A 25,303-nucleotide genomic window follows, 5' to 3' on the forward strand; every position below is an offset into this window, starting at 1 on the left:
TAACCACTTGTTCATTGTGAAGCCAGCTGCCTAATTTATGTTGAGACATGTTTTTGCCTCTCTGATCAGAAACAGGATAAGCAGCTGAGAATGTGAATACAGGACATAACATCTAATCATTTACTTTTAACAAATTGATCTGATTTGGTTCATGAATGTTGCAAGCTGAGCTGACTGAACACCACCAAAATGGATTCTGTATGATTTCTTGAGACAGATACAGTTTGTAGGTAAAGACGACACTTTAATTGACTTGTGTCCCTTTAATGCAGTGTGCAGACTGTGTTGCATAGCTCTCTGCTTGATAAGCAAACATCGAGGTTTATTTAAGTTGTGTTCAGGGTCAACATTTGGTACAGGGGTGGATGGATGAGGCACAAGAATAATTGGTCAGTGGTATCAATATAAAACAGACCTGAGAACAACAAGGTGTCAGATCCAAGATGAAGACTTTGTGTGTTGTTATTGTTGTGCTGAGTTTCACCTCAGTGTGCCAGCCTGCATCACTGGCCTGTCAGAAGCTGATGAAACCAGCGGAAACAATTCCAGTTGTAAGTCTCTTCCCACATTCATATCTAATGATGTATTTTTCAAACCTCCTCATTAGACAAAATTAAATTGAACCTACTTCAGCTATTTATACTATTTTTCATTTTTCAAAAATGTGTTTCCCTTGTTGTAATTGCAGTTGACTGGGAGATGGCACGGCATAGCCTTTTCCTCTGAAATCTGTGTGCTTCCCAAATTATTGGGCTCTGTTTTTTGGCCAAGTATTGCATTGGATGTTACTGCTAAAGACACGGCAAACGTTTATGATGTCAACCTTAAAATGAACACGTAAGCAATCATTTTACTTAAAATGGTGGTTGATGAAATTATTTGTTGGCATGAATCTTTAAATAAAAATGTATCCCACAGTCACAGTTTTTGTACATCATACATGTCCATGCACTGTCCAGTTACTCTTTCACTTAATAAACCTTTAACAAATCTTTTGCAGGCACGGATATTGCGCCAATCAATCTGAAACATATTTCACTCGGAACAACCACATTTTTGATGTTGACAGCAACAGTAAGAGTTTTATTTAATATACTGTGTGCACTGGTGTTTCATTGATATTTTAACTTTTACTGTGAACTGCAGATCTGTGACTTTGTCTCATTCACTTGCTTGTTTATTCTCATTCTGTGGAACGACCATACAAAAGGATATTTATGTTTCTAAAATTGTGATACATGTACATGAAGTATTCATGTTATTATAATATAATATAAAGCTTTTATTGCTGCTGAGAATGTAAACTATCAACCAAGTGATTATTACCATCCACACTCTTTTTCCAACAGATCTCCCAGTTGGTGACCCACATGTAATGGTGCAAACTGGCTGTCCTGACTGCATTGTGTTGAAGAGAAATGACATCCTAACTATTGAACTCTACAGTAAGGAGAACATAGTAATAAACTAGTCAAAAGAATCAAAACCTGGTGAAATATGCAAAATAAGATTAATATGACACTGACACTCACTGTGGAAAGACAGTACACATCATGAAGACACTAATCTCCGTGCCTAGCTTCAGATAATTCATAATTCATTATTCCCATTTGGATTATAGAATATAATCCAAACATATCTGATGAAGGTAAAGATATTGCTAACTAATACTGGTGGTTAAGGCATGCTAATTTAAAATGAGAAATTCAAGGCGCACCAGATAAACATCTAGATAAACTCCACTGCTCCCCTTTACAAACTTCAAAGTGAGTTTTAATTAATTCTTTAACTGTCTAGCTGCAACTTTACTGTTTAGTTTCATTCTCACTGCTCTCGTATTGCTGCAGCAGGCAGCTGTGCACTACCTGCTCAGTACCAAATTGTAAATGGCAGACACAGTTAATGAGTAGAGGGTGAATGTAGTGGAGCATTTAGCAGCTCAAGATTCAGATATTTCTCTCAACAGCTGTAAAGACCAAAAACAAACTAAAATAGTGTATATGTAGTGAAGTAGGAGGGTGTGCTTGTTTGAGAAGTATTTTCCCATCCTGTATTCCCTTTTCCAATTTTTATTTGAACAATATCCTAAACATTCTCCCAGACAATGTACCGATTCTATAAGTTTACATTGTGACCAATAGTTTCAGTTATTTCAAATTTGTCCATTATTTCAACATATCTGATGGCTCAGTAAAAAGAAAAAGTTGTAAATCAAAATGCGAAGCCAGAACACCACCTTGGTGATTGGCTTTTTGTTTTTGTTTTTTGGTAAATCACACACTGGGAGTTAAATTCTACACTGAAATCTTATGTACACATTCTTGAACCTTGACTTTTTGTCAAAAGATATTTTCAGAGCAGTTTTCCCTTTTTAGTACTGATGATGAAACCAGGGGAGTACATCTAACATGTGCTCAAACTAACAAGTCCATCAAATTAAATGACCAAACTACCATGCTCTCCAAAAACTCAAGTTAATTCAAGAAAGAAAATCATGACAAACTTTTATCTTCATCTGCATTTCCTCTTCATCAGGTAGGCGAAGCACTGTCACTGCTGACGAGATGAGGGAGTTTGAGACACAGACAGAGTGTCTTGGCTGGAAGAGACCGGAAGTATTAAAGTCAGAACACGGTGAGACTTTTACATCTTTTTGATTTTTAATGGCCTGAAAAATCATATGAATCTACTCGGACATTTCGAAATCTCAATGTAGAGAAGGTATTACTCTGATATACTAAAAGAAATATAATAATTAACCAAAGAATGTGCCATAGTAACATTTTTAAATTGTTGTGTACATTATACAAAATAAACTGATGTTATTTATGTGTTAGTGTTAATCTAATTTGCCTTTCTGTTCCCTGCACAGACTATGACACCTGCAAGATCATTGATGACGATACTGATATGAATAACCCAGAATTAAAAGCTATAATTAATGAGAGGATGGAAAATGTGAAAGAAGACCTCGTTAGGTGTATTAGAGAGTTTATCATTCTCATTCTTGTTAAATTTTTTGAGGCAATCATCCCTGGCTAGAGCCTTTGCTGCGATATCAGTGACTTCAAACCTACAAATCAGAGTCACTTTTGATCTACTGATCTGGATTAAATACAAACAGTGAAAGACAAGAGCCCTCCTGTGTCTCAATAAACACTATTTGTCCTCATCTTTCAGAAGTACAAGTTTTATTCACAACAACCTCCAATACATCCACTTAGATATATTGGTCTCCAAACACTATTGGGTTTAACACTTCCGTTAAAAGTAGATGTAATCTTGGTTTCAACTTGTACAACACAGAAACAAGAACATCAAGTAATACAGTGAAAGATGGGTTACATACACAAGAACAGTTTTGCCATTTTTATCTTTTTATGTATTTGGCCACTCAGATGCAGGGTTGCCATTAGGAAGCGAGGTTCCTGGATAAAAGTATTATATAGAATATTTTACATCATTGTGTACTGTACAGTTTTTCTTTCAGTCAAGCAGTCAGTCTGCTCTGGAAAATATACAGAGTATAACAAGTAACACGGAAACAGTCTATGGGAGGAGATGATAAATGAACACGATCAATAATTTGAAAGATGCTAAGATCACATAAATATTCTACACATGGTAAAGCTAAAGCTGTTTAATCCATTAAAATGATAATACATGTAATTGAAAGATATTTAGAGCTCTGAGAGTTGCTTGAAAGTGCACCGGTGAACAGTAGACTAAAGAGATCGAGTTGTGACACAAAATAAATGAGTAGAATGTGACATAATAATAGTGAGCTACAACATCTGTTTAGTCCAGGAGCAGATATACAGTATTGTCACAAATATTACAGACACTCTCACTTCCTGGAAGGCTTGCAACTGTGTCTCAAACAGAACTAATTTGGGAAGTAAATTTGTTGTTTGTTCTCCGTGGAGTCTGGCGAGGATATTGACCTTTTGCATCCAGTGCAGATACAATGCAGTATAGAGAGCGTATTTAGACAAGCTTAGCTCAGAGAGTGACTACAAGGGGGAAGTGAACTTGTGCACAGCAGGCAGGGACTAAGTACTTACAAAAAACACTCCAAAACTAAATATGAAATATAGCTTTACATTGATTCTTGAACAAAGGTATCAACAATCACACAGTGAACCAAAAGTCTGCTGCACAAATACTTGTATCTGATAACATGATGTACAGAATACAGACAAACTCAAACTTCAACTGAATTTGAAAAAAATGAAAAGCATACAACAGCAAAATAAAATGATGAGTAAAAGGAAAAGTTCAATAAATCTGTTTCAGCAAAAGCAATCATGTGTACCTGTTAAGTCACACATGAGTTATTGGTCCTTAAGAACAAAGAAGAACATTATCAAGGAAATCTGCCTTCACTCAATTTCAGGCACTCTGTTCACACTGAGATTGTTGTCTGTTGTCTCCACAGTCAATACAGCGCCGCCAGATCTGCAGGTATGTTGTCTTGATCTTCTTGATTTTGAACGTGTACACAACTGGGTTTAGAGCTGAGTTAACATGAGAAAGCATAATGCCAACATAGAAGGCTGGTATTGGTACAATATCCTCCCCACCAAAGTAAGCAATGCAGTTCATGATCTGGAGTGGGAGCCAGGACAGGGCAAACAAGACGAAGACCAGAGACAGAGATCCTGCTAGCTGCCTCTCTTTCTTCAGGTAGTTGTAAGACTGTGTTTGGACACTGTTGCCTGGTTTCTCTCGAAGCTTTCCTCGAATGGTAATGAAGATGTAGCCGTACAACACAGCCATAATCAACAGAGGTATCAGTGTGCAGAGGAAAAAGCTAAAGTAGACGAGATATGACATGGGGATCACATCTATATACCGGCAGACAATTGTAGAGTTGGCTGACTCAGACAAGGTCTTTTGTTTGTACCATCCAAGCATAGGTGCAAAACTCAGTGGTATTGCAACAAGCCAACATGCTGCGACCACAAAGCAAGAATGTCTCTGTGTGACTGTATTTCTGTATCTATAGAAACAATTAATAAATATTAGTATCATCAACAATATTTATGTATGTGTGTTCTGACTGAAAGTGTCAACAAATCTACAAAATCAATAATCCAAAACAGTAATAGGCACACCTCACATTACATACATGTAGGTTTTGCATTAGATTAAATTCAACCCCTTTGTCTGGCAGTATGCTTTTACTTCTCTCTGCATATTCAGGAAGTATAAGTCTGAATAATTTTACCTGAAAGGGATATACACCCGCAGGAAACGGTCAACTGCAATGGCCACCAGAGTCAAAACTGAGACTAGAGACAACAGGATCACCACACAGCTGATGAAGAGGCAGACGTGGAATGAAGTGTTCATTTTTCCATCGACCATCACAGCCAATGGTATGGCTACGCAGCCAACCATTAAGTCAGCCACAGCCAGAGAGATGATGAGGCAGTAGGTGGGCTGTTGAATGCTCTTACTGATCCACAGGGCCAAAATAACCAGTATATTACCCAGACAGCAGCTGAGAGAAATGAGCACTTCCGCCACCATGAACCAGATCCCCCCACTCACATCCATTGTACATCTAGGTATTCGATGTGCAGCGTGTTTGCATGTGAGCATGAGCCTTAACACACTGTGCTCTTTGAGGAAGTCATCACCCACTTCATAGTTAAAAATAATTATATATCTAGAGGTTTGACAAACCTTGAACCATTGGTTTCAGTGGTTTTTAGAACCCATCTTGAAGCACACTATATTGGCAAAAAGGAAGGAAGGAGGAAGTCACAAAGCTAAAAAAACTAACTCAGCGCTTTCATCAGATGCACTGGATTAGCTGATGTTGTGTTTGCAGCAGTGTGATTCCGGTATACAACATGCATGACACTATATTTCCACTCAATTAGACATCTTGTGGCTAATGCATATCTTTCCAAATGAACTACATACATTGTTCATGTATGTACAACTGATAACTTCTTAATAAGACAAATGAGTTGTGGAGCAACAAAATATGTTCATTATTGACTTAACATATGACTTTTTTTCTTCTTCTTTACAAATCTTTGTCCATGACTTATTTAAATGTATAATATATGTAAAATGTGCTAAAATTGCCTTCCGTTGCCTGTGATATCCCTGTCCTTTCCAGTATTGTAATAATGTGATTGGTTATGGTTGAAATTCGAGCTGCACATTCATTTTCTCAACAGGATTAATTGTAACGATCTTAACTTTTCATCTACTGCTATCATTAGGTCAATCTGTCCAATACTTTATTTTATGACCAAATACCTGCAAAGCTGAAAGACAGTCCCATCAGCCTCAGTTGTGTTTTGTTTTTAATGCAAATTAGAAAATATTTGCATGCTATTGTAACATAAACTAAACTAGGATGGTGAACAGGGTGACTATTATACCAAACATGAGCACATTAGCATTGTCACAGTGAGTATGTTAGCATGCTGACGTTAGCATGTATTTATAAAAGTGCTACGGCAACAATCAGCTCTATCGGTGCTCTGACAGTTGTAAAAACTGCAAAACAGAGAGAAAAAACAACCTCTCATAAACTCTTGATCCCTTTTCTCCAGTTTGGAAACTGCAGTGTTTACAGACCAGTTTGTTTTTATAAGTAAATAAGCCTTGCTGGAAATGCTTAATTCAGGGTTAATATTTAGTTAACTTCATATCCACTCAGACACAGGTGGGTGGATGGTCAGTGATATCAATTTAAAGAGACCTAAGAGAGATGAAGAGGTATCAGAGCCACGATAAAGACTTAAATTTCACATCAGTGTGCCATCCTGTATCACCAGCCTGTAAGAAGCTGCTCAACACAGCAGACAAAGGCCCATATCTGAGTCTCTTTCCACATTCATAACATACTATGTATAAAATAATAAAATTCCTATTTATTGCTAAGCATTTACAAAGTGAAAATTAATAATTAAACAATATTCCCTTCTTTTTATGATTCAGTTAGGACCTGCCATGTCCTCCCTAAATGCCTTTTTGCCAAGTATTGCAGTGGATGTTCTCTAAAATGCTCAATGTCAACCTTCAGGATAAAACATAAGCAATATTTTATCTTATAATTGTGGTTAATTTGTCAGCATGAGTCTTTAAAAGATGCTTCACATATTCAAAGTATTTTTTATATCACCAAGTACAGTTTTATATATATATATATATATATATATATATATATATATATATATATAACCTTTAATATATTTGCAGGTATGGATATTGACACAAAACATTTGAGTCTGTTCCCTGCGAGAACCACATCCTGTTTGATGTTGACAGCAAACATAGCAAGTAGCAGTATGAGTGCAAGAGGAGTTTTATTTAATATGCTGCGTGCATTGGTGTCTAATGGTGTGTCCTTTGTGTGTTTACTTGCTATTTTAAACTCACCCCCACCGGCTCTCTTTCTCTTTCACTTGTTTGTTTACTTTGATTTTATTACCTTCCAGCAAAAAGAGTTGAAGAAAAACTAAAAAGATTGAAACCCCCCCCCCACAAAAGTAATGCACAGATATTTTTTATACCTACAATACTGTAGTAGACTGTGAAATCATTTTTTTGTAAAATGGCTATATTTGTTTTTTCTACGTTATTTTCTAGATAGTATTTTTTTCATCATGTTAACAATAATTGTATTTTTAACTTTTTTATTGGTATAGACCCCTTTATTTATTAGTAGACTGACAGGAAACATGGGAGAGAGAGGGAGGTGTGACATGCAGCAAAGGACCTCCGATCGGGATTGGAACTAGGGTCGGCTGCATATATGGCATTCACCTATTGTTAACATTGATACATGTGTTACTGTGATTATGACATGGTTTTACTGCTGCTGACAACGTAAACCATTTAGTGATTGTTACCATCCTCACTACTATAATCTAGCTATATGTGATGCTTTAAAGTGGCTGTCCTGCCTGCCTTGTGGTCAACTACACTGACCTTTTTATGCTCTTTAGTAGAGAACTATGTGATAAAATAAGAAAATATGTAATAACACTTCCAATAATGGTAAAATACAGTAAAATATGGCACTGATACTCACTGCAGGAAGACTGTGCATGCCACAAAGAGATTACTTGCCTGGCTCCAGACCATTCATAATTAATGATTTTAATTATGAGTTGCATGCACCCTATGACAATGTTAACATGCTGATATACAGCCGGTATAATGTATGATATAAGTGATATCTATATCATATACACACATTATCAGTAAATCTGTGTGTGTTTTTTCCCCAGTCTTTGTTGATACATGGCTGATCCCGAAATATCAACATCAACTTCGACCTTCAGCTCAGCAGCAGTGATATTCTTTCTCCTACCTGGTGAAGAGGAGAAACCTTTGAGGTGAAATCCTTGTGATGATATTCTGGCAGTTCACCTCACACCACTGAAATCTCACATAAATGTTTATTTATGCACAGTACATGTCATTAAAACCCTATTAGAGACATGTTTGTGACATGTGATTATCATGTGTCATCTTTTCCAGTCTTATAATATGAACCTGTCACACTAGTGGGCATGCATAGAGAGGGCAATGTTGCTGAAAGGAACTGTTTATTGTTGAAAGCCTGATGGATAATATGGCACAATAACCCTCTGCTCATAAGCATTTTGGTTAAGTGAGCTGTGTGGTGGGAGAACCAGTAGAAAATAGTGAGCCTCTTTGTGGCCAGTGGCCTAGCCAAGAACACAACCATAACACATATTTTCACAGACAACAATATTTTTGAAGGGGATTAATTACTGTTCCTAAAATTATAGACTTTAAACCCAATAAGACCCTTTTTGTCCATAATTTAGTATTAACATGTTTAAAAGCACCGCAACCAAAGTCCAAGGCATTCACTTTGTTGACTTGCCTTTCCACCCTGACCTCCTCCCTCAGTTTTGCAGCACTGACAACAACATCCCAGCATGTCCACCTTTATCCCTGGTGGGTAGTATTTCAAATTTCACATGGTGGCTAGAAGTCCAGATAGTCATCATCTCTTCAATAATCGTATATCACTTTTGCCAATATTATCACACAGTTAGCTTTTATAAATAAATATAATGCCACTTTGATTGACATGATTTTGTCTCAAAATTACTGAGTAGCCTAATGTCAAATAAATCACTGATGTAATAGCCTATCTTACTCAATATTATAATTTCTTATTCAATTTTCTTTTCTCTTAATGACAAACCCTGACTGGACCTTAAGAAGCAAATGCATCATTTACTTTGTAATTAGCTATACTTTCTCAAATTGTCATAGTAACCCCTGTTATTAGGCAAATATTTTACCAACACTTCTGCTAAGGAGCCCAGTTTAAGGCATTTGAGAGTTTTATGTTAATGCTCGAGGGGCAATCCTGGAGCATTAGGATTAAGATTATGTGTTTATTTAATATTACATTTATTTTATTTTATTGTTTTTCTTCTTACTCCTTTATTTTCCTCAGCCAAATCAAATTAAATGATTTGTGAAATGTAGCATGCTTTTGCAATACAGACAGAAATGTTTGAAGTGGAGAAACAGGTGCTCGTACTGAGCCAGGATTTAAACTGTTTAATGATATACTCAGCCAGATCCCGAATGTTGCAAAAAGTTGAAAAGGCCAGTTGAAAACATTTGGATTTTTGCCTCTCATTCAAAGTTAACTCCACATAGTTGTCACATGGTAACTTGGATGTAGGCAAAGGATTTTGGGTCATGTTTTTTATATTTAATGATTGACCAAATCTAAGTCAAGGTAGAGGTTATGTAAAGTTGCTGAAACTTAATAACATCAAAATTAGTACAACAACATCTGTAACGACTTGCCTTCATAATTTTCATGCAGTCTTTTAACACAATGTCATTGTCATTGAAAAGAAACCTTTGAATTATGTGTGTTAATGTCATTTCAAATTATTTTGCTCATTATACCACAGCTAGATGGTAAGCAGACCAAGACACTTTTCACAACATACAATTTGACTTGTTAAACACAGGTATAACTAATAATATTAATAAAGTTTGCATTCGTTTCAGGGCCATGATATTATGAAAACTGCCTCATTGGTGCAACTTGATGCAGCTAAATATTGTAAGACAGAGATATTATTAATGTGAATGTCACATGTGAGGTTTTCTTTCTTTCTTTCATTGTACACAATGTAGAGTGATGTTGGTCAAGATATTAAAAACACCTCAGAATATAATGCAATAATGACACAGCAAAAAATAATTTGATAAGCTTTGTGAAGGAGTTATTGCAGGGCTGTAGTATTGGATTGCATTAGATGTCATATTTGTGATCTTTAATATGCTACAAAGGTGTAAGTAAACATGTTTTATTGCATTATTGATAGAAATGATGCTCACTTAAAATATCAGACAAAGGAAGACAAGACAACAGTATTAGAGTATCTACTTGCAAGGAGAACGGACAGAGATATGCTCAGTTACAATCTCCAACCCGCTCTGAGCAAACCTTGCCGAACCCTTTCTTTTTATTCTCTTCAGGACTTTCCCTATTTACATATTCGTTGCTGCTCTAAAGGGTGGGGGTCACACAGCAGCAAGGTAATCAAAACTTAAAGTTTGCATTAGCATATCAGTTCTTCAGTAGATGTAATCTCTTCTTCTTAGAAACGGTGGCAGAAATAAGCCTGTCTGGTTTCAGCCGCTTCTGCCTCACACTCACACTTCGAAGAACACTTCGGAGACTTCCTGAAAAACAACTTTAAAACAGCGAGCTTGCATACTATGACCATAAAGGGTAATGATTATAGAAAGGAGTAAATATGAGATAACTTTATGTACAATAATTCCAACAGTCCTCTTGAATAGCATGCAAGGTTAAGAAAACTGCATGTAGATACAACAAAATAATAGTAAATTGTTTATTTAATTTATAAATTAATTATTACATGCTACAGCCTTATCACATCAGAAGGACGCTTGTGACCAGAGAATTGTGTTAACCTAGTTAACCTACATACTGTACAGGGTCAGACTGTTATTCTGCTTCCAGGTGTGAATCCGTATGAGTATGTGAGTTTGAACAACACAATCCAGAGAAAGATGTAACTAAACATTACAAAAACCCTCATGTCAAAGGCAACGCCTATTAAATGCACAATTGATTGATATGTTTGATGAAAATGAGCAATTCTTGACCTGATGTTCAGTCAAAAGCTCAATAGCACCACCTTGCTAAGCTTTTCAAACTATGACCAGACTAACCGGTGATGGTGGCCCTGGGTTAAAAATTAGCTGCTGGGCAATTTCTGCTCTGTGCAATTATTTATAAAACAGATAGGCTATACTACTACACAATGAAGAATTTGCTCTGGGGTAACTTAATTAAACAGACTTGTTTAAAAGCAATAGTTATTTCCTGAACAATGCAATATGTAAACTGTGCATGTGCTAACACTCAGTATTTACTCTCATAAAATGCAATTATATAATAGGCCTATTATTTGCATGAACTTCAAACTGTGCAATAATCACATCTATTTATGTGCAATATTTCATATAACTGTGGTGTATACTACAGCTATTTTCAGTGATACACATTACTGTTTATATTTGTTTATTTTAGGACTGGTGTGTGTTTGTGTGAGACTGTACTGTGTTTTTATTCAGTTTTACTGGAGGTCTTGAAAGAGGTATTTGACAGAAGGACCGTCTTCCATAAAGAAGCTCAAGGTCAGGTAAGACAGAAGCACCCATTATGGTCCTTATGTGAGTTGATATTGATATAGTGGTGCAAATTTACAAACAAAATCTCAATTAAATTAGTGCAATTCAGCTGGCACATTAGACCAGAGCTGGCAAAGCGCCTGGCTGTCTGGGGCAGATATAATTCAAGCATGGCCACTTAAACTTATCCAGGCTTGACAGCAGCCACTTGCTTTTATTTAAAGTTTCTTTAACAAATAATGTTCACGCAAATGATGCTTTAAAAACTTATATTGTTAAATGCAATAAAAATAATAAAAAACACTTTTTATTACTGCTGGCCAAGTGATGGCAGTTCATCTTTAGCTTATGCTGTGGTTGCCTAGCAACGACAACAGAGAAATGTTGAGTAGTCTCATGGCTCGCCTCTGCTTCAATAAAAAGTAAATAAATAATAGTGATTTGAACAATTTCGATGTGTGTTTTAGTTTCTTAAAGCATCTCCAGTGATTAATATAAAGTGTGTTTATGTTTTTTGTGTCTTTTTTTAGAGAGCGCTGCAAACCGGTGTTTCGGTGTAACTGGTTACCGTGTTAACTGGTGACTCTCACATTTTAAGATACGTTAAGAGAGGTGAATGAGTCTTCTGAACACAACTGAACTTACATAAATGGTTAGATACTTAGATATTAAACACAGATGAGTATGTATTTAAAATAATGATTAAACTACAAATGCTTTTTAGGAGAACACCTACGTGAAAGTCACCAGTTAACACGGTCACCAGTTAAAGCGAAACACCGGTTTGTCGGCGTTAGGACCCAGGTGCGTGGCAAGCGGCAGACACCGGTTGATGAGATGGTCCACTCGGCATCACACATCTTATTACTCGACAAAGAGCTGCCGTGCTCCTCGGACAGAGTAGCCGTAGGTAAACTTACCGGACAGTGAGGGTGGACCACGAACACAAGATAAGCGAGAGCCCTTTTTTCTTTACGCTACTGTTGTCTGCCCGCGTTTACCCCCGCACTGTGGCAAGTAGACACAGTCGCTTGTCTCACCGGCGACAACCATGAGCCAGAGGTTCACCGTCTCCAAGAGCGACGGCGACCGGCGCCCCTCAGACATCCAGGGGGAGGTGAACCAGCTGTTTGAGGGGGACGAGCCCCCGACCAGCAGCGGAGCAGAGGCGGAGGATGCTGCCGGTGACGAGACGGTGGTGGTGCTGAAAGGTAGGATTCACTCACACCGGCTTCTTTTACCCTAATACTGTTTGTTAGCTATTGGCTATGTGCTAGCAGTGACACCTCTCCGTCTATGGACAGATGTGTGTGTGTGTGACTTGAATTTCTAATGACCACGCAGGACACAGCCTGGGCAGTAACACAAAAAAATTGCAAATCGTCCAGTTTGTTTTCTGCTACATTTATATTGTTTCATGTCCATTTTTTGTATGCATGGTTATGTCTGTTTTTCAAAATGAGGAGATGTTTGGCTTTGTTTTCAGATGGGCTGCTAACTTAATTTGGCATGACGCACTGTTGCATACATTCAGACACGTGTTTGTTACAATGCATGTCGTCACTGGTCTCTCTGAAGGACATCAGTTTATTTCCTCTGTCACCTCTCAGCTTGTCAGACAGCAGCTCATTTGATATTTTCATTTGCATGTGATAGACTGTGGCCTGATTCAGGGGGTTTATATAGGCTACATATGCGTTGATTTGCCACTTGAAACCACACCAGGGAACCTACTGGCTTTCCCTGGTGTTGGAAAGGAGATGTCAATGTCAAGTATGCTTCAATAATGGACGCAGACATGGATGAACTGTACCAGAAAACAATTTTGGTGTTAATGGCTCGAAAAGTGTTTTTTTGGCTGCCTCTTGTATGGCTGAGTTTTATTCCCAGTTTAGTGTATATTTGTGTAATAAAACAACAGTCCTGTACAATTATTATGCTCATTTCACTATGGGTGTAACATCTTACTCAGTCAAACCTATTGTACTGTCAGCGTTAAAGTAAGTTAAGGCAATTTCTTCCAGTGCCCCTCTTGAGTAGCCCAACATCTGCCTCCTGGGAGACCAGCTCCTTTGTCTTTCAATCCTGTCTCCAACTTACCTGATTGAAATAATCAGTTCCTGTCAGTCTGAATCGAACGCAGCAGTGCAGAACAAATGGCGCCTGAAATTCCCATCGGATACAGGGTTGGAAGCCTCTAACACTGCCAATGATTAGCATTAGTAAAAGTGCAATCATTCAGGTCCAGTCAAGTGCAAATAAAGATTTATCTAGAAATGAATCAATACATTTCATACCATGCTGAACTTATGGAAAGGCTGCTACATTAATGACATTTCTGATTAATTAGCCAGGCTCCCCAGATTCCCATAAATTCCTTTATTAGGGGCTCTAAATGTGCTGCTCTCTAATTTCTGTGGCTCTGCTCTGTAGCCTACTAAGTACTATAGCCTTAGGCAGCCATTTATTTTAATCACTTATTCATCGGTCAAAACTGACCAGCGTTTTTTTTTTATTATGGAAGAATAATAAACGTTATGAATTACATCTTTTTATCACAACAGACTATTTTTATTATCGTCTGTCTATTTCTGGAGTTATATCACTACCGTCAGTCCTTACACTATACATACTGTTCTCTCTGGATATATTATGTTACCCTCCAGTCTCAAGAGCATTCCTGCTTTGCTAACATGATTTCCACTCGTTAAACAGCCGGCCACTCAGGCCAGTAATGGAAGCTATTAATTAAGGAGTCCAGCACTCCCCTTCATTGCTACGTGTGTCTACAGGAAGCCTTCAGTTTTCAAACATGCTTCCATCTCCTCCAGTGCTGGTGAATTAATCTATATATTAAAAAAAAAAAAGCCACCTCAGCATCTCCCTGCCTTTACTTTACCAGCCAAAATGTCCCCATAGTGTCTATCAATCTTTTCTCGGGGCTAAGAAATGGGCTGCGTGGGTTGTGGGGAACAAATCTTGCCATCTCCTTGTGCTCCTCTCAAGAGATGGGGAGCAATTTGCTGAAGGACCCCCCCCTCCCCCCCAAGGTGCTTTTTTTTTTTGCTCAGCTGCAGCCTTGTGGAGACTGTTGTCTCTACAACCACTTTGCTGGTTGCCATAGTTACGCAGTACATTTTCGCCAGAGTTGTCTCACAAATGGTCCTGCAATCAGGTGAAGACACTTGTGCAGGTACCATTATGAAATCAATCTCTTGCTGGGATGGTGTGTTTTTATCTTTTACTGTTTTTTTTTTGGGTCCTGAGTGGCTCGAAATTGTTGTAACAGAATGAGGTAATGTTGTATAAGACGTTTCTTATTGCTACGCTACATTTAATGAAAGTTCTCATTAGGAAACTAGTTAGCAACAGTCTTCAGTATTGATTAATCTGTCACCTTTTTTCATGATTCAACGTTTTGTCAGTAAAAGTTTTCCCTGAGCTGAAGGTGACACATTCAAATTTCTATGTGACCAACAGTCTAAAAAAAACAAAGATATTCAGTTTACTGTCATTCAGTGACAAAGACGAGCGGTATCTGATATCAGACAATATTTGGCATTTTGTGTGTGTTATATAATTGTGTTTGTGTGGAGGCCTGAATCAGTCAATTATGCCACTGTTGGCATTTTCATGCTGGATAATACCTCAGTGTCGACCAAAAACCCCTCCTTCAGGCTTGTTTGTATTTTAGCTGGCAGACCGGAGCAATATCTAAATTCTGTGATCCTGTTTCTATTGATCCAGAAGGAGGTGTGAGCTCAGTTGCTTTAGCCAGCCAGCCGGCCAGCCAGCCAGCCAGTCAGCGTGGCTGATGGTGATGGGCTGCGGCAGGAAGGAAGGAAGGAAGGAAGAGTCTCATCTGGCTGCCAAGTGCCCTTTCCGCCCTTGACCTTGAAGCGGTGCAAAAAGATATATCTTCGTTAGCTCAGGTGGACGCAGGAATGGGGTGCAGATGGGCTCAGAATGGGCTGCGTGTTTCTCAGTCAGCAGGTGACAAGCATAAATAGTATAAATTACTTCATATATTACGTCTAGTGCGGAAAAAGTGCGTAGTTTTGGGCGATTGTGATGCCATGCTATGGATACAGTTTGCATTTAAACCAAAATCTGACAAAAATTCTACTCTAAACATCAGGATCATTTTAAACATGCATTTTCTGGCAGCAAGCTGTAACATAGTGTACATACATAACACAACATTGGAGTTTGATTTGTTTTATTTGTTTATTTGATAGAAAAAAATGATGGATAAAATAAACTATAAATGCACAAAGTTTGGATTTAAACCAGAACTTGACAAAAATGAGACTTTTTAAAATTGTCTCTAAACATCAGGATTTTTTCAATTTAAAAGTAATGTAGACACATTGAAATTGTATTTTTGTTATTTGATAAACAACAAAAAAAGAACTATACATTAACAAAGACCTGTAAATGTTTCACTTGATCGCCTCATAAAGTTGATATGGTGACCGTGTTAGCAAACAGTTGCAGATTCATCCCTTGCACAGACAGAGAGCAACATTAGCATTCATTTGGAGTCGTGTTTGGGTTGACCTGAAGAATGTAAGTCCAGTAATCATTGTGCCTCTAGCTCTGTTTGCCCTCTACCAACTCCTGAGGGAAATATCTGGCATATTAGCTGCTAAACTCTCCACTGTGTTCACCAGCTAGCAGCTTGTTTTGTCTGGCTGATGCTTGGTGCTGGTAGCATACGGTGGGTTTATGACGTCATTTTGAAATTTTAGCAGTGAGAGTGAATCAAAACAGTGACCTTGTGGGCTGTAAGTTAAAAAAAAACTAGCAAAAGATGCTAAAGAGCTGTGTAATTCTATCCATTGTTAACATATAAACATTTTTTAGAGCAGCCTTTAAAAAGAGAGTTTATTCTGCTCAAATCATTTGGCTTTCTCACAGCACTTTTCTAAATGAAATGCAGATTTTACATGAGTCTAAAGATACACTCTGTGGGCAAATTTGGGTGGTCTCTTTTATAGCACAATCTATTATTGATACACTCTTGGCCTTGAGTCGTGCGGTTTCCAGCTGAGCTGTGATTGCTCAAACAGGTTCTGAAATTTGTGGGTGTGAGCATGTAAGTGTGTGTGTGTGTGTGTGTGTGTGTGTGTGTGCGCCTTTGTGGTTCAGTTTTATTAATGTGACCATTGTAGTTGAAGAGCTTAGAAGTAAAAATATGCACGTTAGACTCTAATAACCGCAACCCAATTTGTCCTCAGTGTTTCAGTCCATGAGCAGACAGGCCGACTTGGCCGAGGTGTAATCTGTGTCAGGATGTTTTCTCTTTTCCTTCGAGGCAGACGAGAGGAGAATGACACAGCATGGGAGCACAGAGACAACAACAGCCACAATCACAATCAATCAAAGATCGGTATCTGGGGTCGCTTGTCCGTCTGCATGCAAAATACAAAGTCTTTGTCTCTCTGAACGTGTCACTCACTTTCTAAAACATCTTTTAAATACAGGCAAAAATGTCACATCACAGTTTCTTTCAGACCAGATGACGATCTTTTCAGGAGTGTTATATTTAAAATGAGCAGGATGTGCACTGTTTTTAAAAATAAAAAGGCATCGTCAACTTAACAAAGCTTGAGATAAATTTACATTAGCAAAACACTTTTACCAAGGACAAGACATATGTACATTTTAGAAAAGAAATGAACAAGACACCAACAACTTTTGGAAAAGGTATCATCCCAGTACTCCTGAGCTGATATCATGCTAGCTTGCAGCGGGACAGAAGTTAGTGTGACTGCAGGCTAAGTGATAAACGGGGGTGTTTACCTTCAGTCCAGCTGTCAGTTTAGCATGATGCAGCAGATGAGCTTCCTAGCAGAACGAAGGCTGCTACCAAGCATCAAACCTGTAAGCTAATTGTTGAGTTGGTGACGTGACAAAGCTCAGCATTTACCCTTTTAAAAACAGTTTGGGCTCCTGATGTGAACCATGCAGATAGTTTGCTCCGCTGTGAGCTTGTTTTTTATCCGAGATGCTCCTTGCTCCTGAATATGTGATTAGGGCTGGGCAAAACGATTATTTTTGTAATCGATTAATCTAGCGATTATTTTTTCGATGCATTCATTAATCTAACGATAAATTTTTTCAATTCGATTCGAATTTGATTTGATTCGATTCTCGATTATTTTCCCATTATTTGCCTTATATAGCAATTTACATATGCTTATGTATCTCACTGAAAAAAACACACATTTCTTCATTCCAACATATTTTTATTGTTTTAACCAAAAATGACCAAATTCCAAACTAAAATTCCAGTAATGAAAACAATAGTGCAATCTGACACCAGAGGTGGCATTTAACAAAAAATAAAATGAAATAAAATACTTTCAATAAATAAAACAAGAATCAAGAAAATGTTATCAACATAAAATAAGTGAAATATAAACAGCAGCAGTGTTCTTTTTAAACCAACAAAATATAACCTCTTAATACACGCCCCTATTTTTTTTATGTTTTTAGCCTAAACGACATGACCAAGTTGTGAGCAGCACTGATCCCACATAGTTTGGCCGTTTGGCCTGAACCACAGACTGTATATAAGAACCCCGCCAAACTGATAGTTTAGCGTGATACGTCATACACCGATGGAAACCTCAGATTATTGGCTAAAAGGTTATCAACTTCATTTCACCGAATATTTCCATAGGCTGGAACAGCTTTCAATCAAAGCCACGTTGTCGTTGTCGTCGGTCACATGTCCTCATTGGCTTTGGAGGCATGTACTGCTAATCCTGAGCGCTGATTGGCTGGTGAGTGGTGTCGTCAGAATCAGGAGGAGCTCACGGTCGTAAACATCTAGTCACGTGTACTCTGAAATGGACGTGCAGGTCAGGAAAAGACGTAAACGGACCGTAAATGGTTTTACATTTTGGACTAAATACATGGACATATTGAGGAAAATATTCCAGTTTTATGGAAACGGATTTCATATTTCACAAGAATGGATACTTGGCGAGCTGTACAGAAAGTCCTGAGTCATAAGATGATCGTTGTGGATAAAGGGAAGACTTTGAAGGTATGTAGCATTATAGCTGTTCTTACTTTAGCTGAGTGGCTAGCCGAGCTAATCGCTAATACTATTACGGCTGTGAGCAACCATATAATTCGTGAGTGGTCTTGAATGAATCAGGACAATCTAAGCTTTGTAGCAATGCACGGCATGAATATACATGTTTAAAGGTTGGTGTGTAACACATTCAGACAAACGTGTCGCTACCTCCTAACATCCGTCCCGTCCCATAAGAGGAACAGCGTGCATTAAGAGGATTCACAGGAACATACACTCTGCCTTTTCACACTAGAATACGGTGTGTAATGTGTGTGTTTAATCCAAGACATGATGTAGTCTATGAAGGTATTATTGGTGCAAAAGGTTTGAGCACCTGTAACAGTGGAATTTGTAGTTGTGTACAGTGATTGTGTATGTGTGTCAGTAAATTTGAGGTCACATACTCTATGAGTTGTGTACTTGTAGATTTTTTTTCTCTCCACAAATACAACACAACACTTACACATTCACAAATTCTTAATTACAGGTGCACAAATCCTATTTTACAAGTCACAGATTAAAAAACTGACACGCTCACATTTTTGCTCCTATTGTTGTAGTATATTTGGTGCAAAACATATTTGTGTACCTGTAACAAAAAATGTGAAGTCGTGGATAAAATTTGAATAAGTTCAATAAATATTCAAATTATTTAAAATAATTTCTCACGAAAATATTTGTGTTCTTTTAAAACACAAACACAAATCGACAAGTACAACTGCTCGAATCTTCCACACGAGTCACAGATTCTGTTTCCTTCAACTACAAATCACAAACCGCGCCTCCACTGAGATATGTGGTGCAGAACTATCTGTGCATTCAGTCTATGGAGCAAAAGGCGGGTGCTGATCTGAGATCGACTGATCCCGCAGCCAATCAGAGAGGAGAGCGGCTTTTGTCCCACAGCCAATCAGAGGAGAGCGGCTTTTTGTTTCTATGCGGAGTGAGAAGATGAAAGGTTCCCGCCGGTGGATTTAACGCATGCTAAAGTAACAGCAGCAGATACGGTACTCAACTTTCAAGGTACCTTGTTAAATCCACCGGCGGGAACCTTTCATCTCCTCTGATTGGCTGTGGGATCAGTCGATCTCAGATCAGCACCCGCCTTTTGCTCCATAGACTGAATGCACAGATAGTTCTGCACCACATATCTCAGTGGAGGCGCGGTTTGTGATTTGTAGTTGAAGGAAACAGAATCTGTGACTCGTGTGGAAGATTCGAGCAGTTGTACTTATCAATTTGTGTTTGTGTTTTAAAAGAACACAAATATTTTCGTGAGAAATTATTTTAAATAATTTGAATATTTATTGAACTTATTCAAATTTTATCCACGACTTCACATTTTTTGTTACAGGTACACAAATATGTTTTGCACCAAATATACTACAACAATAGGAGCAAAAATGTGAGCGTGTCAGTTTTTTAATCTGTGACTTGTAAAATAGGATTTGTGCACCTGTAATTAAGAATTTGTGAATGTGTAAGTGTTGTGTTGTATTTGTGGAGAGAAAAAAAATCTACAAGTACACAACTCATAGAGTATGTGACCTCAAATTTACTGACACACATACACAATCACTGTACACAACTACAAATTCCACTGTTACAGGTGCTCAAACCTTTTGCACCAATAATACCTTCATAGTAGTCATGCATTGGAGTGGAGGAATGTTAGCATTTCAACATGCTCAGCAGTCAGGCTTACCCTTTTTTTGGTGACAATGTTTCCAGCAACTGAAAAAAGCCTTTCAGATGGCGTTGATGTGGCAGGTACAGAATTACAAGTTCGTTTTTTACATTGACCAGAGTCAACTGACTCACTTGCGTTGCTGCTGTCTTTACCGCTACTCGTTTTTTGTTTTCAAACGACGCATCAACGCACAGTTTTTGTGTCGACGTAGTTTTTGTGTCGCCAAAAATACGGGGGCTGCGTCGCCCCAGCCCTATATGTAATACGAGGCACTTGCCATGTTGGTGCCATTACCTGTTAGCCTTCTGCTAGCAGTTTGCGCTCCATCATAGAGCTGAGCTGATACAATGTGCACTGTAGCATGATACTAAGGATCTGATTTAGGCAGATTGTAAATTTTTAATAATTCACAATCTAATATCATTATATTACACACACCCAATTGTAAATGTGTGAGTGAAGGTACAATTTAGCAAACAGGAGTGTACGATTACTGAAGCACTTCATTTCACTCTAATAAAGACAGCTTGTTGTGGTGTCATCTTGTTGGCCCATGTCCATGAAAACCAAAACAGAGCATTAAAATGACATCTATCATTATTATTATTATTATTATTTCAAGACTGAAATCCTCATCCGGCAGTGGCCGCCAGCGTCCGGTGCACCAATAATAACGTGCTGCTGGTAGACAGAGGATTGCTTGTGTGTTTGTTCAGGCATTTCAGCCCCTGTGCCATAATGAATGCCATGTAAATAATAGATAACCTCTTTGATGTGGAGGTGTAGTCTGGTGGTGAACTCAGATATGGAGTCACTAATGTGTACTTTAACACCATTTCCTAGTGGTAATGTGCCAGATCGTTATCTTCTTTTGTTTTTTGTTTTTCCACCGATGCGTCTGTATTGTAGACTCTGGTCATTTGGAGTTAACTTGTCTCGTGTTACTTTAAGAGCCCACATAAGAAAGTGCTGGTAGCCAGAGCTCCTTTCTAAAGTAATTTTACATTAAATGTTTATTATATTTTATCTGCTGTCTACACACAGACTCACACCTGCAGTGCCCAAAGAAACAACTAAAAGGTTGCTGCTATAAACAAAAAAATCAGGACTAAATTATATGTACATACCAACCTAATCTACTAATTAATTGTGCGTTTTATACAGATTATCAAAGCTGGGCCTGAAATTTGATCACAAGAGTTACATCCTTGATTTTGAAGCTTTTACCTCTTGACTTGTTTTACCATCTCAGCACACCAGAACCAAGAACATGCCAAAACAATCCTACAAGGACATAATGAATACATGCAGTTGTTTTAACCGATGTACCACTCTCTCTCTCTCTCTGTGTGTGTGTGTGTGTGTGTGTGTGTGTGCTGGGGGGGTTAGGGTTGATGGGAGGCGATTGGTTTGTTTTCATAGCACCTGGTCTCTCCTTCTGTCTGTATCCCAGTTGTACTTCTCTCTTTGTCTAACATCTGTGACCTTATTTCACACTTGAATCTAACTAGTTTTTGCATTGGAAAATACACAATATGCTCAGCTAAATTTTGAATGCTGATCAACAGTATTTTCTCACAGCTGGAAAAAAATAAATGATCATTTTCAAGATCAGTGAGTGAACCAATAATTAAAGGGACATTTTTCAGCCAGCATTATATCATCATAATGTGGGTAGTATATGCAATAAACAGAGTGCGGACTGGAGGAGAAAGCGACCACCGCAGCGACGCTACAGAGCAGAGTCACTTCTCTGCAGTAACACAAACACAAACAACTAACTTCACAATATAATGTCAGGGCAGAGATATGGCACAACTATTACATCTTATGAGGCCAAATATCAGAATCAGACATAAATTTAAAAGGAGCTCGCTCTGATGTTGGTATGCCATTAAGTCTCCATATATAAACCTGACAATAGTTCTCCGAAGTCACCATTTCATTGACATCTGTCGGCAGAAAACCATCATTCCCAGTTAGAACAAAACAGTACATTAGTTTCTTTTACATTAACCAGAAATAAAGAAGCGTATACTGTGAGGACAAGTCTGTAATTTATCATTTCTCTCTTCATGTGCTTATGATTGAGCTTTGTTCAAGTACTTAAAATTTTAATCTTTCATTTGCCCTGTATGTTCTTTTAATAATTTTAATGCAAATCATTATTTTATGCTGCACTCTCATATTCTATGCCCTATTTTCTTCTAGCATTTCGTTTTCTTTCTCTCTTTCTATTTTTCTGTACTTTGTTTTATTTTTTATTATAACTGGGTTCTTTTTTTGAATTGTGCAGTGCCTATAAAAAGTATTCACCCTCATGTTCTTACATCTGGCCCAATGACACGAAGCGAAAGCTACACAGAAAATGGTTTAAAGACAACAAGGGGAAATGCATTATACAGTTGCAAGAAAAAATATGTGAACCTTTTTACTTGGATTCCTGCATAAATTGGGCATAAAATGTGTTCTGGTCTTCATCTAAGTCACAACAATAGACACACACAGTCTGCTTAAACTAATACTGCACAAAAAAGTATATGTTTTCATTTTTTTTTTGAACACAATATGTAAACATTCACAGTGCAGGGTGGAAAAAGTATGTGGACCCCTAGGATAATGACTTCTCCAAGAGCTAATTGGAGCCAGGAGTCAGCCAACCGAGAGTCCAATCAATGTGATGAGATTGCAGGTGTTGGTTAAGCTTCCCTGCCCTATAAAAACACATACCAATTTTGAGTTAGCTGTTCTCAAGAAACATTGCCTGATGTGAACCATGCCTCGCACAAAAGAGCTCTCAGAAGACCTATGATCAAGAATTGTTGACTTACATTAAGGTGGAAAGGGTTACAGAAGTATATCTAAAAACCTTGATGTTCATGTGTATACGGTAAGACAGATTGTCTACAAATGGAGAAATTTCAGCACTGTTGCTACTCTCCCTAGGCGTGGTCGTCCTGTAAAGATGACCGCAAGAGCATAGCGCAAAATGCTCAATGAGGTGAAAAAGAATCCTAGAGTGTAAGTGAAACAGGCACAGCACACCAACATCAAAACCTCATCCTAACTGTGAAATATGGAGGAGGCGGCAGCGGCATCATGGTTTGGGCTGCTTTGCTGCCTCAGGGCCTGGCCGGATTGCTGTCATCGACGGAAAAATGAATTCCCAATTGTATCAAGACATTTTGCAGGAAAACTTAAGACCATCTGTCCGCCAACTGAAGCTCAACAGAGGATGAGTGATGCAACAGGACAACGACCCAAAGCATAAAAGTAAATCAACAACAGTCAGAGTCCTGACCTCAACCCGATTGAGATGCTGTGACATGACCTCAAGAGAGCAATTCACACCAGATATCCCAAGAAAGAGGAATGTTGTGACTTAGATGAAGATCAGAACACATTTTATGCCCAATTTATGCAGAAATCTAAGTAATCCCAAAGGGTTCACATACAGTACTTTTTCTTGCAACTGTATAAATAAAGCTGCCTTCCCTATAGTGTTTACATTGTACTGTATTGTAAATTCAGGACACAGTGTAATCTTCCACTTACTTCCTTTGTCTTCTTGTCCATCTCTCCTCCTACTACTGTAATTCCATTAAATGTCTGAAATTGATTTGTAATCTAGATAACCATTAAATACCATAGCTTCTCCGTCATCACTCACATTGTTATTGCATGTCCCGTCAAAGAGGGGGAGGGGGGGGGGGCATCAATACAGTTTAGATCAATACAGCTCATACACCATTACCTATGTATGTCCAGTCCAGTATCTAATTTAGCCGTATAAATTGAATCAAATGATCAGAGGGCTCTAAAAGGAGTAGGGGTGGTGGGGGCGGGGGTAGTGTGGTTAAACAGGCAGGTGTGGTGACATTGGCCAGACAGCAGAGGGCAGCCTATTTAATGTTTTAAATGGTTGATACACAAGACTGATACTTCAAGAATAATGTACCGCATGCTCGAGGTATCTTTTATATAAACTTTTATGGAAAACAAACAAACATAAGTGTTATAAATGTACAACAGACAGTGGCAGTTGTAAATGTTTTGTAATGTGTGAAAACTGCTTGAAATAAAATGTGATGTTGAAGGTTGAATGTGAGAAATCAATTGCTCTGCAGTGTCCCAGACAGGTGCGTTTCTCTACTGAGACAACAGGGGGCACTCGTGTCCTTTCTCTGCAGGCAACTACTCACATTCTTTTTCAGTCAGAATAATATGGTAGGGGGGAAAAAATGATATGGAAGAGAGAGAGAAAGGGGGATGAGGAACCCAGTGAATTACACAATAGTGTGTGTGTGTGTGATGGAAGGTGCGTGTTAAGCATATGGCTGAGTGAGGAGAAAGTGTGTGTGTGTGAGAGAACAAAAAACAAGACACTGAGAGCAAAGAGAGAGAGAGAGAGGGGAAAGGGAGACAAAGGTAGCAGCACAACAGGGGGAGTAAATCTCGCTTAGCCCAGAAATCCACGTGCCATTATGTAACTCTGTCTGCAAATGTGGTGGCAGTGGTTTATGGGGGAGGTGTGTGCATATAGATACATAAATGGAGGGGGATTTGGACCAATTGATAGAAAGTGACAAAATCCTCCTCACATGGCGGGAGGCTGCAGGGCAGACCTCAGTGACACTAACATGGGACGAACAGAGAGGGGGGAGAGAGTAGGGAAGGAAACATCAGTGTGGGGGGAGATAAAACGTTCTTCTCTACCACGCAACCCTGACGATGACACATCCGTCACAGGTCCACAGACTCAGTAAGTTGGACAACTGCAGGTTGTTCTGCAGCACAACAGACTGAGCGCGCATCTGCAG

The 25,303-nt window shown here is 38.4% G+C and overlaps 3 protein-coding genes across 3 annotated transcripts in view; 2 read left to right on the top strand and 1 right to left on the bottom strand.

The window, feature by feature from the left end:
• Window positions 1-364: 364 nt before the first annotated feature.
• On the top strand, window positions 365-3,172 carry LOC128354913 (uncharacterized). The gene is made up of 6 exons (XM_053315021.1): window positions 365-551; window positions 689-837; window positions 1,001-1,074; window positions 1,350-1,445; window positions 2,536-2,634; window positions 2,873-3,172. Exons 1-6 carry the CDS (start codon window positions 444-446, stop codon window positions 3,040-3,042), a joined length of 696 nt encoding a protein of 231 aa, XP_053170996.1. The 5' UTR covers window positions 365-443; the 3' UTR covers window positions 3,043-3,172.
• A 1,220-nt stretch (window positions 3,173-4,392) lies between these two features.
• LOC128355315 (adenosine receptor A3-like) lies at window positions 4,393-5,466 on the bottom strand. Its single transcript, XM_053315561.1, has one exon. The coding sequence runs from the start codon at window positions 5,032-5,034 to the stop codon at window positions 4,393-4,395; it is 642 nt and encodes a 213-aa protein (XP_053171536.1). The 5' UTR covers window positions 5,035-5,466.
• A 6,092-nt stretch (window positions 5,467-11,558) lies between these two features.
• Window positions 11,559-25,303, top strand: part of slc12a5a (solute carrier family 12 member 5a) — a 167,283-nt gene continuing 153,538 nt past the window's right edge. The window contains exons 1-2 of the mRNA XM_053316722.1: window positions 11,559-11,714; window positions 12,234-12,914. Coding sequence (XP_053172697.1) covers window positions 12,755-12,914 — 160 coding nt within the window. The 5' untranslated portion in view covers window positions 11,559-11,714; window positions 12,234-12,754. The remainder of the gene's footprint in view (window positions 11,715-12,233; window positions 12,915-25,303) is intronic.

Source organism: Scomber japonicus, chromosome 3 (assembly GCF_027409825.1).
Source record: "Scomber japonicus isolate fScoJap1 chromosome 3, fScoJap1.pri, whole genome shotgun sequence".
Lineage (NCBI taxonomy): Eukaryota > Metazoa > Chordata > Actinopteri > Scombriformes > Scombridae > Scomber > Scomber japonicus.

What these genes read in the sequence shown, in the direction of transcription:
- LOC128354913 (XM_053315021.1), top strand. Translation starts at nt 444, where the DNA reads ATGAAGACTTTGTGTGTTGTTATTGTTGTGCTGAGTTTCACCTCAGTG. An exon ending in TTTTGATGTTGACAGCAACA is followed by an intron (nt 1,075 to 1,349) that starts GTAAGAGTTTTA and finishes TTTTTCCAACAG; the next exon opens with ATCTCCCAGTTGGTGACCCA. An exon ending in AGTATTAAAGTCAGAACACG is followed by an intron (nt 2,635 to 2,872) that starts GTGAGACTTTTA and finishes TTCCCTGCACAG; the next exon opens with ACTATGACACCTGCAAGATC.
- LOC128355315 (XM_053315561.1), bottom strand. Translation starts at nt 5,034, where the DNA reads ATGATACTAATATTTATTAATTGTTTCTATAGATACAGAAATACAGTC.